At 45.4% G+C, this 14,637-nt stretch overlaps 1 protein-coding gene across 5 annotated transcripts in view; it reads left to right on the plus strand.

Annotated features, from left to right (window-relative positions):
- Window positions 1–8,731: 8,731 nt before the first annotated feature.
- The window catches only part of L3MBTL3 (L3MBTL histone methyl-lysine binding protein 3), a 79,981-nt gene continuing 74,075 nt past the window's right edge, over window positions 8,732–14,637 (plus strand). Inside the window, exon 1 of one of the 5 annotated variants that reach the window (XM_063389989.1) lies at window positions 8,732–8,873. In XM_063389989.1, coding sequence (XP_063246059.1) covers window positions 8,797–8,873 — 77 coding nt within the window. In that variant the 5' untranslated portion in view covers window positions 8,732–8,796. Of the gene's footprint in view, window positions 8,964–10,040; window positions 10,235–10,567; window positions 10,962–14,637 lie in introns of those variants that run through there. The other 4 variants (XM_063389990.1, XM_063389992.1, XM_063389993.1 and 1 more) reach the window with 4 other exon arrangements.

Raw genomic sequence — 14,637 nt, forward strand, 5'->3', positions numbered from 1 at the left:
ACTATGCTGTACTTGGCTGTTTAGATTTATATGTTATTGGTTAAGCAACCAGGTCTAGGCTGCAGAAACATACACACACCTCCTTAGTATAAACTCTATATTTTGAGCTACAAGGAGGCAAATGCAACAAGGTTAGAAACGGCTTTCATTCTAATTCCCTATTTTCAGTGATTCATTACTTAAAGAAGTATTTTAGGCTGGAATTTTTCCACACTTACCTTCTACCAACATTTTTTTTCACCTATTAGAATATTAGGGAGCAGTTATGAAAGAACAGTGGGGAAAATGTCTCTGTTTTGAAATAATTCATGTGACATTAATAAATAAATGCCATAGACAATAAAATTAAGAATTTAAAATAGAAATTGGCATGGAAATATTCATTACTTTGGAATACATCATGCTCTTACTGTGAAGAAAACTAATCCTGAGTTAACTAAGCATTAAGGATTCATAAGTTGAGTTTGAGCACCAGTAATGCCAGCTATAGTTAAAGAAAGGTGTTCTTGTTGTACACAGTCTGTTGGTTTCGGAACAGATATTGCTTGATAAAACTAGTCTGTGAGAATTGTAAAGAATTAAATATTCACAATCACCATGTTATGCTTCCATCTTTTAGCTTTGAAGGGAACTACAACTTAAAATATTTGGAATATACCATGTCAGCTTGTGAATTTGCAAGCTGTGCAAGAGAGCACAGCAGTTGTAAATATACATTGGTTTGAATTCCAGCCGAGCACCTACCTTGTCTGCCACGCACATATGCACGTGTCTGTTTCTATAAGCATGTCTTGACATATTAGCTACTACAACAGGAGAAGCAGCATGTGCACTACGTTTATATAATGTTTCTTATCCTATTTAAATCTGCAGCTGCTGATTCCCTGATGTGTGCAGAACTGAGCTCAGTAGAGCCTTATTCTGATGGGTCGTAGTAACCTAAACAAAATTGTACAGCATTGTGGCCTATTCCAGAAATTAAAAAAAAATCCTAATTTTGCATAGTATTTTTTGCATGCAGCTTCTTCTTCTTCTTAGACCATGTTATCTTATATGAATCTTCTGATATTAATGCTAATCTTGATACTCAGGCCTGAATACCCATCTTCACCACAAGAACAGACTTGCACCAAAAGAGAAACAGTTTATGTTTTGGCTCATGTGAATGTAAGCCGCCATATAGACCAAATATAACATGGCTTTCCTGATACAAGTCCATCTATATAGGTGCTCTCTGCCTTCAGGAAATTGTACAAGAAATAGCATTTTATTATAATATGATCCTGTTGTTATAGATATGGGTCAGTCTATTTTTATGTGTGCTTATATAACACAATTATTTGTTCCCAGCTGAAACCTGGCTTACATTCCATGGAGAAGAAAAATCCTACTAGTTACCAAAAGATTAAGTAATTTAATATAAATAAATAAATAAATAGAGTATATACTATTCTTGCTCATTAAGATAGATTTAGGTGGTATCTCCTTTTCATTGGACTGATCCTTACAACTATCTCGTCCACAACAGGAGAAGTCAGAAATACTATGAATGGAAAGATATCATCGTAATGTAGGGGACAGTTTTTGACAAAAAATTCTGAACTGAGAATTGCAATTCAGATATTCACATAGGCTGCAATGTAAGGTGCATATCTGAATTCATTGTGCATTTAATAAAAGCAATAAACCTTTCATGTACATGTTTGAGTCCCACTCTGAAGGACATTCTTCACTCCACTGGCTTTCTAGAAAGCCTTAGCTCCAAACTCAGCACATAAGAGAGGTGCCATAAGTTAACCATTGATAACAGCCCCAGGCAAGATTTGTGCTTAGCAGTACACTTGCACAACACCGTCACCGTAATTATTTCTGTAAGGTGAAGAATATACATGGTGCTCTCAGGATGAACAAATATATTTATGAAACTGCTACTTACATCCATGACTCCCTGCATGGATGGTGAGAGGGCAAGAGACTTACTTTCTCTTTGGAGCCAGAAAGGTCCATCACCCATTTTTAGACAATGATCCTAAAGTCCTTCTGTGTTTCCTTGGAACTTTTAAATGTTCCCTGAGAACTCATCAACACCCTCAAATGCAGTATTTGTGTACTGCAAATCTAAAACCCCTTCAGTTTTAGCTTAATTTGTCCAGTTTAAATATTTAGAGGTTACTTAAAGAAGGGTATATATGTACAGTGCTATAATAATATTAATGATTATACAGTTGATGTTCCCATGCTGCATCATTTTCTTTCTAAAATTTAAGGCACAGAGGATTTCGATTTGCAAGAATCCCCTGGGGGGGGTAAGAAGCTAGGAGTGCTTGATGTGTCACGTGAAGCTTATCTTGGAACATGTGAAAATGAACTAGTTTCAGCGAAAGTATCTTTTCTGAAGTTCAGTTCCTCTTGAAAGCTTAAGAGCATGCATCAGTTCTGTTATCAGTGGATATTGAAATCAAATCATGTTGTGGGAAACTGCAAATGTAAACCAACATGAGTTGGTTCTTCCACAAACAGGCATCAGCCTGCACAGACTACTAACGTATACAGTTCCGTGCTCAAAGCAAGAAGAATATCCTGCCTGCTTTGTTGTGGTAGCCAGGAGACTGAGTTCTCCATTGAAACGTGTTTGTTGAACCTTGACTTCTGCAGCAAACAGGTACTCTCACCTCTTACTATTGTGTGTAATTATTTTACTAAGAATATTAGTTCGCACTTGTCATTATTTTCTAGATAATAGATGAGATCTGGGCAGATTGATTTCCTAGCATGAGAGGTTAGCACATAGCTTAAAAGTCCAGAACAAAAAAACTCCCTTTTACTGACTGAAGCTACTATTTACATTTACATTTACATATTCACTTACATATATAGATCAATGAGAGCACAATGCCCACTATGCCAGAACAGGAAATGTATGAGTTGACTCCACAAAGCCTGATGACTCAGGATCATTGGCAATGGAATATAAATTTCTCAGATTCTGAATAATCCATTCGTTGTCAGTTGCAGAAACAGGCCCCATTAATATTCTCATCAAAGAGGGGGATGCTATTGCTGTGTGTCCACATGACACAGCATCACTGGGAAAATGTTATAAAGGACTGACTTCTTGTTGTTCTATGTGGGTTGTTGGACCTAACAGCAAACAGGAGATGCTTTGTCTGTTGCTTTAATTGCAGTCACGTTTGGCAGGCCTAGTGGATACCTGTTCTGCTGCAGTCCTAATTCTGAATTCTCAGGTAAGGAAAACCTCTTATCAATGTCCAAAAACACTTTGTTCAATGTTTGCTGCATTTCTGGTTTCTTTCTACTGCCTTTAACCATTGGCATCAAGTTTTTGCATTAGCCTCTACAAGGAGAAATCTGTTTGTTTAGAGAAAACCTCTGCATTATCCCACATACATCAAGCATGTATTGCCTGGTATATGCAATCTGACACCACCAGTACTAAAAAATAAAGAAAAAGGGGATGTTATTTACGTGTTTGGACACACTAATAGACAAAAAGATCTGAAAATAAAGAAAGAAGAGTCTTCATGCATACTTTGAGTCATTTGCTCTTATGTCTAATACAAGCAATATTTGGGATTCTTTCCTCTTCATTTACTGCTGGACCAATTTATATTTTACTAGGCATGTCCTCATGTGGCTGTGAGTCACTAAGTCTGACACATGTTGCTCTGAAAACTGTTCTATTGCTCTCCAGGGAGAGCAAGTTAGAGCAAGTTCTCACCCTGCCATTGTGTTTTAAGGACCTTGGATGGGACTTCCTCTTCTTCCCCATGCTGTCAGGTTTTGCCTTACAAGCAGACCCACAGGATGAGCTATTTATTCAGTTCCAGATATTTTTCAGCAGCAGTTACAGATCTAAAAATTCTACAAACAATTATTAAAATAACCTCTGCTTTTGTTGCCTATTTCAACAGAATTGTTTTCCACCTAAGAAGTGAAGACTGCAACCCTTTCTCGTTCAGCTTCTGTTCCCGAGAGTGATGTTTATTCTGTGCTGCCTCATCAACTTGCCTTCTTTGTGCATATTAAAAATACAGCCCTAGCTCTCAGAGTGACTACTAGCTTTTGGATAACAGGTCTGGAGTATCCAACCTGAACACAATGTCCAACATAATGCTCTGCTGCAAGGCTGTGATAATCTCATGGAGTCAAAGTCTTCTACTGTGAGAAATGACAGTGGCCCTCATAGGCAGGCTGTGCCCACACATCTTAGGAAAGAGGATGTATGAATGCAGTTGTCTGCCAAAAAGAGCTGTGTGGTGGTTACCCTCTTACCCACTCATAACCATGCTATTGCTTGTTATTATCCCTTACAGCTACATCTAGGAAACTCCATTTTTAAACGCTGCAAATCTCCTGTTACTTCCAGCTTTGCCTAGCAGAGGCTCCCTACCTCCTTCCCCCTTTTCCTTGTTGACCCACTTAGACTCTGTTTGCCCCTTTCCCTACCACTTGTCCTCCCCTGTGGTGTGTCTCTTTTCCTACTATTCCTGCTTTTCCTCTCCCTCAGGACCTTTATTCTTACCCATTTCTTTTGGCCTATCATCCATTCCAGACTGCACAATCTCTGCTGTATCTTCATACCTCTTGTCTCTGGGGCCATCTCTCACTTTCTTCAACTCATCAAGATCTGCCAGTGCTCCAAGCCCTTCCCTAATGTCCAGCTCAAATGTCTGAATTTCAAATTTGGCCTTCTTCTGGTTCAAGAGTCCTCATCAATATTCCTAATTTGCATTTGACTCAGTCTTACAAATTACTTTTTCTGCTTTTGCAGCTCATTATTCTGGTCCAATGCTCTCCAAATTCTTTATATGCAACATGGCTCTGGATTCACTCCTGAACAGACAACTCCATAACTTCCCTATTTGCCTTTGAATTTCTTTAGGATGAAGACCAACTCTGGAAAGCTCTGTAGTCTTGCAACTATGTGAAAGCAGGAATTTTCGAAGGCTTCATCAATGTCTCCAGAAACAAGCTCTCCTAGGCTGCACCTACAGTGAATCCAGGGCATGTTGGGCTGAAACCTCTCTGGAAAACACTGCAGTTTCTTTCAAGTACTCATGCTCAGGTTTCTTTCCCAGGAAAAAAGACTGTTGCCCACCCAAGTCTCACGCTGGTAGGGAGTTGGGATGCAGCCAGGCAGGCACACAGACCTGAAAGCTAGGAAGTATTACTGGCTGTCCAGTTTAGCATGACATTTGAATCAACTTAGATAATTATTCTGGGATTAGTGGCAAAACCAGTTGATTCTATTGATAATAAGTCAATCATTATTTCCTAACATCAGTGTGGACATCAAGTTCTCTGGACAGGGAGACAGTACTGTTGAGAGGAACTGAAATCACCATGGACTCCAATTTGCTTGCTTCCATTGGTAAATGAGCACATACACCTTCTCTCTTCATTCCCAACTTCTTAAAGCTTTCACACTTCCATTTTCCTGGTATACATAACATATACAATCTTTTTTTTTTTTTTTTTTTCCCAGTGATTGCTCTCAAACCCTCTTTCCTGTCCTCCAGGTTGGGGAAGAATCACGTGACAGACTGATGACTGTCACTGGTGAGAAAGGTCACACAACGAGCTGCACAGGTTACTAGAAGTGTGATATAAAAGGTCCATGCAGGCTATTTTTGTTTAACAAGGCCATCTTTAAGGCATCTGTACCATAAAAATCAAGATCCCAGAAATGTCAAATTATTTGGTAAAATGTAAATACTGATTCTCTTTTTCTCAGTTTAGGTAGATACTTGCTGGGGAGCCATTAGAACACACAAACCCAATATGCAAAAGGAATGGATAATGTACATCACTTTGGTCTCACCCACTTAAATGGTACTCAAGATTTGGATTTTGGAAGTCATGTATATGGATGTTCATGCACATGCTCTTCGAAAAATAATCAGTATTTGGCTACAGCACAAACACCTATTCAACGAGTTACAAGAATACTCAGAGAGAGACCAAATTTAGCTACTCCAAAATCTGTCATTAAACATACTGCCAAAATCATATTAAATGCCATACTTACATATAGAAAACAAGTGTTCGAAATTCTCTGCCTTTGGAATACAGATGGAATTCTAGTATTAAATAAAATGGCAACAGAACTAATGTTTAAAGAGCATATGTGAATAATGTTTAATCTATTTTTACTCAATAAATTTTTATTGACAAAATAATGGGTTTATTATACATCACAAGTTGACATACTATGATTAGGGCAAGGATCAAAGAAGAGACAGAGAACAGAAGGTACCTTTATTATTTTCATAGGTCTTTTTATTTTAATCAAAGAGTTATCAGTTTGATTCAAGGAAGCAGCTATGTGCTGTTTCAAATCCTTGGTTTCAATTACTATTTCCAATATACATCCTTCAAGGAGCTTTTCCACCTGTGTCATCATTTTCTATAAGGGGCTATACTCTTATACCATAGTCACATGTATGACTATGTTTCCCTTTAAGATTTTCAGAGGAAACAGACAGAGTCTTTCAAGCATAAATAAAATAATGGCAGATAACTAGTTCCGTTGTATTCTTAGAAATGTATTTTCCTAATGGGGTATGTTATACCATCCCCCATCAACATCAATATCATCTGAAGAATAATCAGTACAGGTCAAGCATCGAAAAGAGTTTGAAATAACACCAAATTGCACCATTCTTTGAGTATCTTCTGCAGAGCCCAGCTAATTTAATGCTACAATAGAATAATCTAGTTCTTTGGCAACTGTCTGACTTTAAACATTTCAACAACATTGAACACTGGGAACATTGGGAAATAATTTTCAAAAAAGTGCTGAATGACTTCAGTTACACTTTATTCTTTGTTTCTAACACAAATTATCTCAACTAAGAGTTCACTGGTGGAAAGTGGGAATTTTCTCATCCTTTACTATTTTTTGCATCTGTGTTTTAGAAGAGTTAAAATGTATGTTATCACTAATTATTACAATTAGGTTAATACTGTTTTCTGTAATTAGTTTCTAATGAACATATGTTTATTGATGAAAACTGCAGCTTATATGCAATGCCATTTGAGCTGAAGGGGTGTGAGAAGTCTCATCATTGCTCATCATAAAACAGCTACAACGTATTTTGGTTAGGCACCAATCCTGCAAATACTTAATTGTGAGCTCCATTTTACTGTTGTGGAAAAAAAATTCATTTAAATAGACAGAAACTGTCAAGATAGTATGGTAAAAGCCCGATTGTCTGAACTGTTAAAACATGAGCATGGTTTAAGGGAGCAGAATTGTCAAGCTTGGTTCTTAAATATTTTAACACACATTCTGAAGTAAATACTCTACTGAACAGAAGCTGAGGCTAGGAAGCCCTGTCAGAGATGGACCATCTCTATCCCATGTCCAGTGCAATGCTGTCCCCATCATGAGGATCATAGGGTAATACAATATGCATCCATAATACTGAAAAGGTTGTACTTAGTCTTGTCAGTTGTACTTATTTCTATTGATATTCAACTGATACTTATTACTGGCCTGCCTATTAGTATTTATTATTATTTCTGTTCTAGTAATTTGGGCCAAAGTTGAAAGTGTAATTGTAGAAGACAGCATATATAAAAGCAAGACAAATCTTGGTCATTGATCATTATTGGCATTAACAACAGATGTATTGACATTTTAGAGTTAAGATATATATATAATAATATGCCAAACTATAAACCAATCAGAATTTATTTTGTCAGTTTTTGCCTTTAGGACAGAATGATTTTAGAGAGGTGCTGTGTGATCTGAAAAAATTTAGGCTTGGTATAATTAAGATTGTGCTCTGTGTTGTTTTGTACTTTGCCTCAAACTACATACATACATATGTATGCACAGTTTTTAAAGTATCATATTTACATCTGGGCGCAATCCTCCATCCTCCTCGTTCCCAGTGCACTTAGGCCTTATACAGGTCTGTGTTGTGTAACATTCTTTTGCTAACAGACCTCCTTGCAGGTGAAGTCCATCCCGGGCAATGCCATGAAATAACAAGGGCCTTCACTTTTCACTGTTTTCTGAACCAGGGACAGAAAAGAAATGACGATGATATTTGTCTTCCTGTCGGGAATACAGGGCACCGACGGAGCCTATTCAAGCAGGTGGCACATCTGAGACTAGTTTTACTTTGGGAGATGGCTAGGCTGTGAAGGAGACGAGGCCCACCACAAGGAATGTGTCCATACGGAATGCACCCCGTGTTTCGGGAGCGCAGGAGGAGCCTGGCTCCGCGCTGCCTGGCTTCAGACCATCTCCTCGGGGATGCCCTCGGCGGCCGCGGCGGAGGGCAGCCCCTCTCCCGCAGGACCCGCACTTTCCTTACTGGAGCCCAGCTGTTCTGCCTCTGCCCCAGGTCTGTTCTGCGCAGAGGATGGGGCCAAGAGCCACAGACAGGCTCTCCCCGGTCCCCCGGCGCCCACCACCCAACCTCAGCAGCACCTGGCGGGACCCCCGAGGACCGGACCTCCCCCTCCCCGAAAAGTGCAAGGCGTTATTTTTGAAGGCGCCCAAAATAGCGCGCGGCTGCTGCACAAGTCTCCTTATTATTCCTCCAGCGTCGGCAGTAAATCAGGGGGAGGATGCACCTCCGCCGGAGCCCTTGTCGGCGGCCGCGTTTTCGGCGAGGGCGATGCCCGCCGGCGGCGGCGGCTGCCGGGTGCCGGCCGCGGGCGGCCGGGGCGCAGCGGCAGCGCGGGCGAGGGAGGAAGAGGAGCCGCGGCGGCGGCGGCGGCGGCAGTTTCCCCTTTCCCCAGCCCTGGCTCCGCGGGCGCATGCTCACTGTGCCCGCAGCCCTGGACCATATTTGTCAGGACTACTCGAGAGACGGAGAAAGAGAGAATTTGGGGGGGTAAGGAGCGGCGGGTTCCGATCTGATCCGCAAGCCGTTTAGGGAGCCGCGATGGCAAAGGCTGGTGACGGGTTTTAATTTTCCCCCTAGGTGAGGATGAAAGTTAGAGAGAGCGCGAGAGATAAAGGGAGAGACGCACCTCCTCTCCCTCCCTTACGAAACGTATCTGGGGAAGGGGAGGGGGGCTTCTCCCCGACCACCTCGAGCAGAAAGGATGGAAGTTAATGCCGGGTAAAGTGGGCAAGTGAGTCGCAAGTGGCTGGGGAGCGGCCGGGGCACCGGGGATCTCACTAAATCATAAGTGTACGAGTGTGAAAGAGGAACAAAAGAAAGAGAGAGGTGCCTGGTATTTCTTTTTCTCTTCCCAAACACATGAAGGGAGTACATGTATATATATATGCGCTGTATATTTATATACATACACAGGCACGCACGCACGTATGTGTATGTACATATATATATACACGGGGGAGGGAGCTGTGGAAATGTGTTTGGGGGGGCCTTTTTTTTGGGGGGGGGGGGGAGAGTGGGTTCCGAAGGGAGGGGGAAGGGAAGGGGAGAGACATTTTGCAGACTTGCCCCACCAATGAGCTTGTCAGTTGGCTCCATTTAATGACACTTACGGGGCACCGCCGCGCTGTTGGGAACAATGTGATGCGGGTGCCGCGGCCGGGGGGAAGGTGGGGGGGCACGGGTGTGTGTGAGCGCCGGGCGGGGAGCGAGCGGAGCGGAGGGAGGGGGCTCGCTGCCACCCGAGCCCCCCCTCCGCAGCCCCGGCTCTTTGTTCGCACAGGCTGAAGGACGGGGAGAAGTGCGGGCTGCGAGGGGGCAATGCGCAGCGGAGAGGGGTGCGAAAAAGGGTTTTTCGGTCGGAAGCGGCGAGAGGTGGCGGCTGCCGGGATATACCGGTTGAATGTGCCGTGGGTCCCCGTGTGCGAAGGCCTCTACCAGCGCGCAGCGGAGAGTTTGTATTTTCCGTCGCTCCTGCACTTTGTGTGATTGTGTGCGAGAGATATTTAAAATATAATCATCTCCCAATTTCCGCCATTTTGGGGAAAGTTTGCACACACATACACATACAAAAAAAAAAAAAGGCAAGCTTGTAGCAATTTTTTTTTTTTTTAAGAGACGAAAAAAAAAAGTCTTTTGCTCGAGTGCTCAGTTCCTGCCTCTGTGCGGTGCGTGCGCCGCGCTCGCTGCGGCAGACATGTGAGGCGGCGGGGGAACGGCCCCTGCCCGCTTCGGGCTGCGTGCGGCGGCCGGCGCCTGTCACCGCCGCCGGCTCCGCGGGCCGGCCTCGGGGGGCTGCCGGGGGCTGGCCCCGGGGTGCCGGCCGCGCGTGTGAGCGCACATACACGTGAGTGCGTATTTTGCCGACGACGGGGGCAGGGAGCGGGGGAGGGGGGGCAGGCAGGGGCAGGGAATAGGACGCGGCTTTTCTGTTAAGTTGCGCGCTCTCGCCTGAAGTGCGGCCGGGGTGGGGGAGCGGCCCCCCGCGCACACGCCCGTCTCTCCCTGCCCGTCTCCGCAGCCGGTGCATATAACAACAGGATATAGGCACACTTGTTCTCGCTAGCGCGTGTGGGGCGGTGTTTTTTCGGTGGGGGGGGGGGGGGGGGGCGGAAAGCGATTTTTTTTTTTCGGGGGGGGAGGGAGCGGCGGCCGACGGGAAGGCGCTCCCGCGGAGCGGCCGCCCGCCCCCGGCCGGGGCTTCGGAGAGGCTGCCGGGGCTGCGGCGCCCGGGGCGGGGGGCGCCGCGTCGGGGCCGCAGCGGCGCCCGCTCCCCACCCCCATGGTTTTCCCCCCTCCCCGTCGGAGCGGGCGCACGCCAGAGCGTGAGAGAAAAAGTTGCAGCGCGGGGCCGGGCGCTGGCGGCCGCGGGGCCGGGCGGGGGCGAGCCCTCCGGGGAGGCGGCGTGTGCCGGCCCCTCCCGCGGGAAGGGGTGACTTCTCCGCCGAGAGATGCCCGGAGATCGGCTGCGAGCGGCCGAGGAGCGAGCCCCCGCAGCCCCCTAGGAAAAAAGAGAGCTCGCCCCCCTCCTCCTCCTCCTTCTTCTCCGCGCTGGGGGAGGGGAGGAGGGAGGAGAAGGTAACATTTTTTTTAATTTTTTTTCCTTTCCACTCAGAGGCAACCTCCTTTTCCCGGATCCCGGCCCCGGTGGTGGGGGGGTGGAGGCGAAAGGGGGGGTGGGAAGAAAAAAAAGCGAGGGACCCGGTAAACAAGCAGAGTCCCTCTCTCGTTGTGCAACTTCCTCAGGAACACTTAACACCCAGTTCCTCTCCCACCCCCGCCCGCTCCGCGCTCGCCCCCACCGCCGCCCCCTCGCCGGGCCAGGGGGGCACTCTTCCCCCGCTCTGTTTAATTGCCCGGGGCGGGGGCGAAGGAAAAAAGAGGCAAATTCGGGAGGGAAACAGTGAGACTCGAGAGCCGCTTTCCCCGAGCGCTCCTCCCGAGGAGCCGGGCGGGCGCTTTTGTCTCGGTGGCTCTGCCCGAGCCTGGGGAAGACGCGGACCTGAGCCCGGTTTTCTCCAGAAAGTTTCAAGTGCAGCAAAAACACGCCGCAAAACTGGCCAAGGAGGGACCTCTGCTGGTAGGCCGCGGGCTGCCGGCGCCGGGGAGCGGCGGCCGCGCCCGCCGGGCCTCGCCGCAGCGTTCCGGCCCCGCCGCGCTCCGGCGCGCCGGGCGCAGGGCAGGGGCGGGAGCGGCGCGGGCGGGCGGGCGCTGCCGGGGCCCCGCGCCCCGCCGGGACACACACGCGGGACACACACGCGGGACACACACGCGGGACACACACACGGGCTGCGCGGGAGCGGCGGGCGCGCCCTGCCGCCGCGGCGCGTGTCCCACGCGGGAGCGGCCGTGAGCCCCCGGGGTCTGCAGGCTTGAGAAGCGCTGCGCGCCTCAGGAGGCCCCTGGAGATGCGGCAGCCTCCCCCGGGGAGTGAGGGTCACGGCCTCTCCCGTGTCTTTTAATTACCTGTGTTTCGGCAGCGCGGTGTAAAAGCTTTACAGCGAAAGGCAGCAGGAGTTATGTTTTTAGTTTTGTTCTATTTGCTTTATTTCTTCCGTATGGTTGAGTGGCAGTGGACCGATCATTTTTGCTGTTCCTACTCATGAATGGATGCTCAGTCGTGGGTGCCAAAAATCAGGTGGTGAGCATAAATAAAGCTCACGATATAAAAAGTTCAGCCTATGTCATTTTAGGAAATAGTCTGTGCTCAGAATTGTCACGCAGTTTTCTTAGTGCAAAACTTAAAACTGTTCAGGAACCAGTGCTTTTTACCAAGAAAGTTACCACGTTCCTAGAAGTGTGTATGATGGACATCTGTAAGAGAGAAACTCCCTGAAAGTAGTGGCTGCAGGCAGCAGAGCTTTCCACTTTTATCCGGGTGCTGCTGGGTAGGTGTTATTTCCCGGTGAGACTTCAGCAGCCTCGGCTGTGGTCCAGCTGGGCTCATGAACTGGTGCTCTGGTGAAGGTGGCTGAAGCAGGCTTCTCGGATAGTGCTTGTTGTCAGCTGGGCAATTGTAATAAACTCTGGTTTAGTTTGCGGGGTATGTTTCACCTTCAGTTTACTGACTTTTTTTAGAGTATTACTTTAAAAGTTTCAATAACTTGTGATGACTTCTTTTCCTCTAACTTGTTGATTTTTTTGGCTTCACCTGTTCTGTGAAGAGAGGTGGTTGAGTTTTTGTGGGCTGTTCGATTTGCCCTCGTCTGTTTTTTAATACTGCTGGTGAGGAGGATGCTGGATTGTGAGTGATGGGTGTGAGGAGTCAGTGATGAGCTGGCATGAGGCTTACTGAAGAAAGTGATAGCATGTCTGTAGTCATAGCTTGTTAGTGCTCCAGTAGTAGGACCGCTCGTCACGATGGGTGATGCAGCAGCTCTTTGTGAATGGGGGAGAAAGGAAAGTCTATAAATGGAGTAGTCTGCTGCATGTGTTTAGGAGTTAGAAAAGGTGAACTAATTGTTTATGAACAGCAGAGCTCATGAGAGCTGGTAATAACTGGCAGATGAGGAAGAGGAGGGCATGAGTCAGACAAAAGCGATGCTCAGATGTACATTGAATTAACTTTGGGTAGGAAATAACAATTTGAAACAGGAGGTGTGAAGATTCGGTACAGGCGGTGTCTGCATAGGGGAAGGAAGAAGGAACAAATAAATAGAGAAGTTTTTTGCCACTTTCTGTGACTGGTTCAAGCAATTAAGGGAATTTAAGACATAGGATTTCAAAGTTGTTGTATGCAACTCTTACTATCCGAGTAGGTTAAATCTCAACTCAGGCCTCCACAGACAGTAACAGAAATAAGAGGTTCATGAAAACTTTGCAGAGGAAATACTTTTCTACTGTGGGGTACAGGCTGTTTATAAACAAGGAAAGGCTGTCGGTGGTAAGTTTCATTAGATGACAGAATAGCTTTGGTATTGGGTAACTATTGTTGTTGTAGTGTTTGTGGATATTTGAAAAGGAGGCTGTAGATGAAGGCTGTGTGTAATTGTGTAGAAGTGTAATTACCTGGTCTCTAGCAATGGTACAGCAATAACTGTTACCTTGCTGACAGAGACCAGACTTGGGTGAGGACAGCATGAACCTCCTTTAAGCACTGGTATGGACCTAGGCTTCATAGTATTTTTTTAATGCTTTTGTGGCCAGATTCTTCTGTAGGGGAAAAAGGTTTAAGGCCAAAATATTGGGAAGCAGGAACTAACACACACAGTAGCCATGGAGCTTCTAGTAATCAGAATAGTAGCAACTGATAAGAGTAAATAAGGGGACATCATCAATGGGAACTCTGGTCCTTTTTCTGTTACAGCCTTTGAGTGGCAAAGAATTTTAAGCTGTGTCCCTTTGTGAATACATAAAAAAGCTATGTATATTACAAGCAGGGTATTTTAAAGATGAGATACATCTCATCTTTAAAATACCTTGCTTGTAATAAACTTAATTAGCAACAAGCAAAATAGTGAAATTTACTCAAACAACGTTTCAACACAGAGAATGGAAACATGGCAGAACTAAAGTAGTTTCCAAGCAATGTGTGAAAAATGAGATTTTTGAAGAAAATGTGTATCTGAAAGTACTTTTTTTAATGAAGTATTAACATAATTAAACTTTTAAACAAGTACAAGAAAAAACACATTAAAATGTGGTGGGTAGCATCAAAGAATTTTACCATTTCCTGCACTGTTCTTGTTGTGGTTGTTTTTCTGTAAGAGAAGAGTCTGATGCAAAAATACGGAGGATGAGAAAGAGACAAGTGAGGTGTGCCCAGCTCAAAGAGAGGACTGTGAAGAGAGAAGCAGGGCTCACCCCTGTGGGTTTACAGTCAATTGGCTTTGCTTTTGCTGTTATGAAGCTCAAACTTACTACTGTTGTCAAATATAGGGAGCTTACACTGCGAGGAGTAATTCTGCTTCATATGGCTTTGGAAGTGTAACAAGTCAGTGCCAGTAATATTCATATTCTTACCAGTTGAATAAAACTAAGCTGAGTATCCACTTGTCCCTGGTGTCTAGAAATTGAGGTATTTGCAGCTCTGGTATACTGAGTTGTTCCCTTCAGATCTACTTTGTTTTCCTTATTTACTGGGCATGGGAAAATGTGTCCTTTTTGCTCATGGATGCTACACCAGCCAGTCTTGGAGATGTCCAAATGCAATATTAGGACAAAAGCTCTAACCTGTTGCCTTTGCTTCTGAACATCCATCAATGCTGGTCAGTCCGCTGGGGAAGAGGGACTATGGCTTGCCTGCAGAAGGATA

Source organism: Prinia subflava, chromosome 2, assembly GCF_021018805.1.
Source record: "Prinia subflava isolate CZ2003 ecotype Zambia chromosome 2, Cam_Psub_1.2, whole genome shotgun sequence".
Lineage (NCBI taxonomy): Eukaryota > Metazoa > Chordata > Aves > Passeriformes > Cisticolidae > Prinia > Prinia subflava.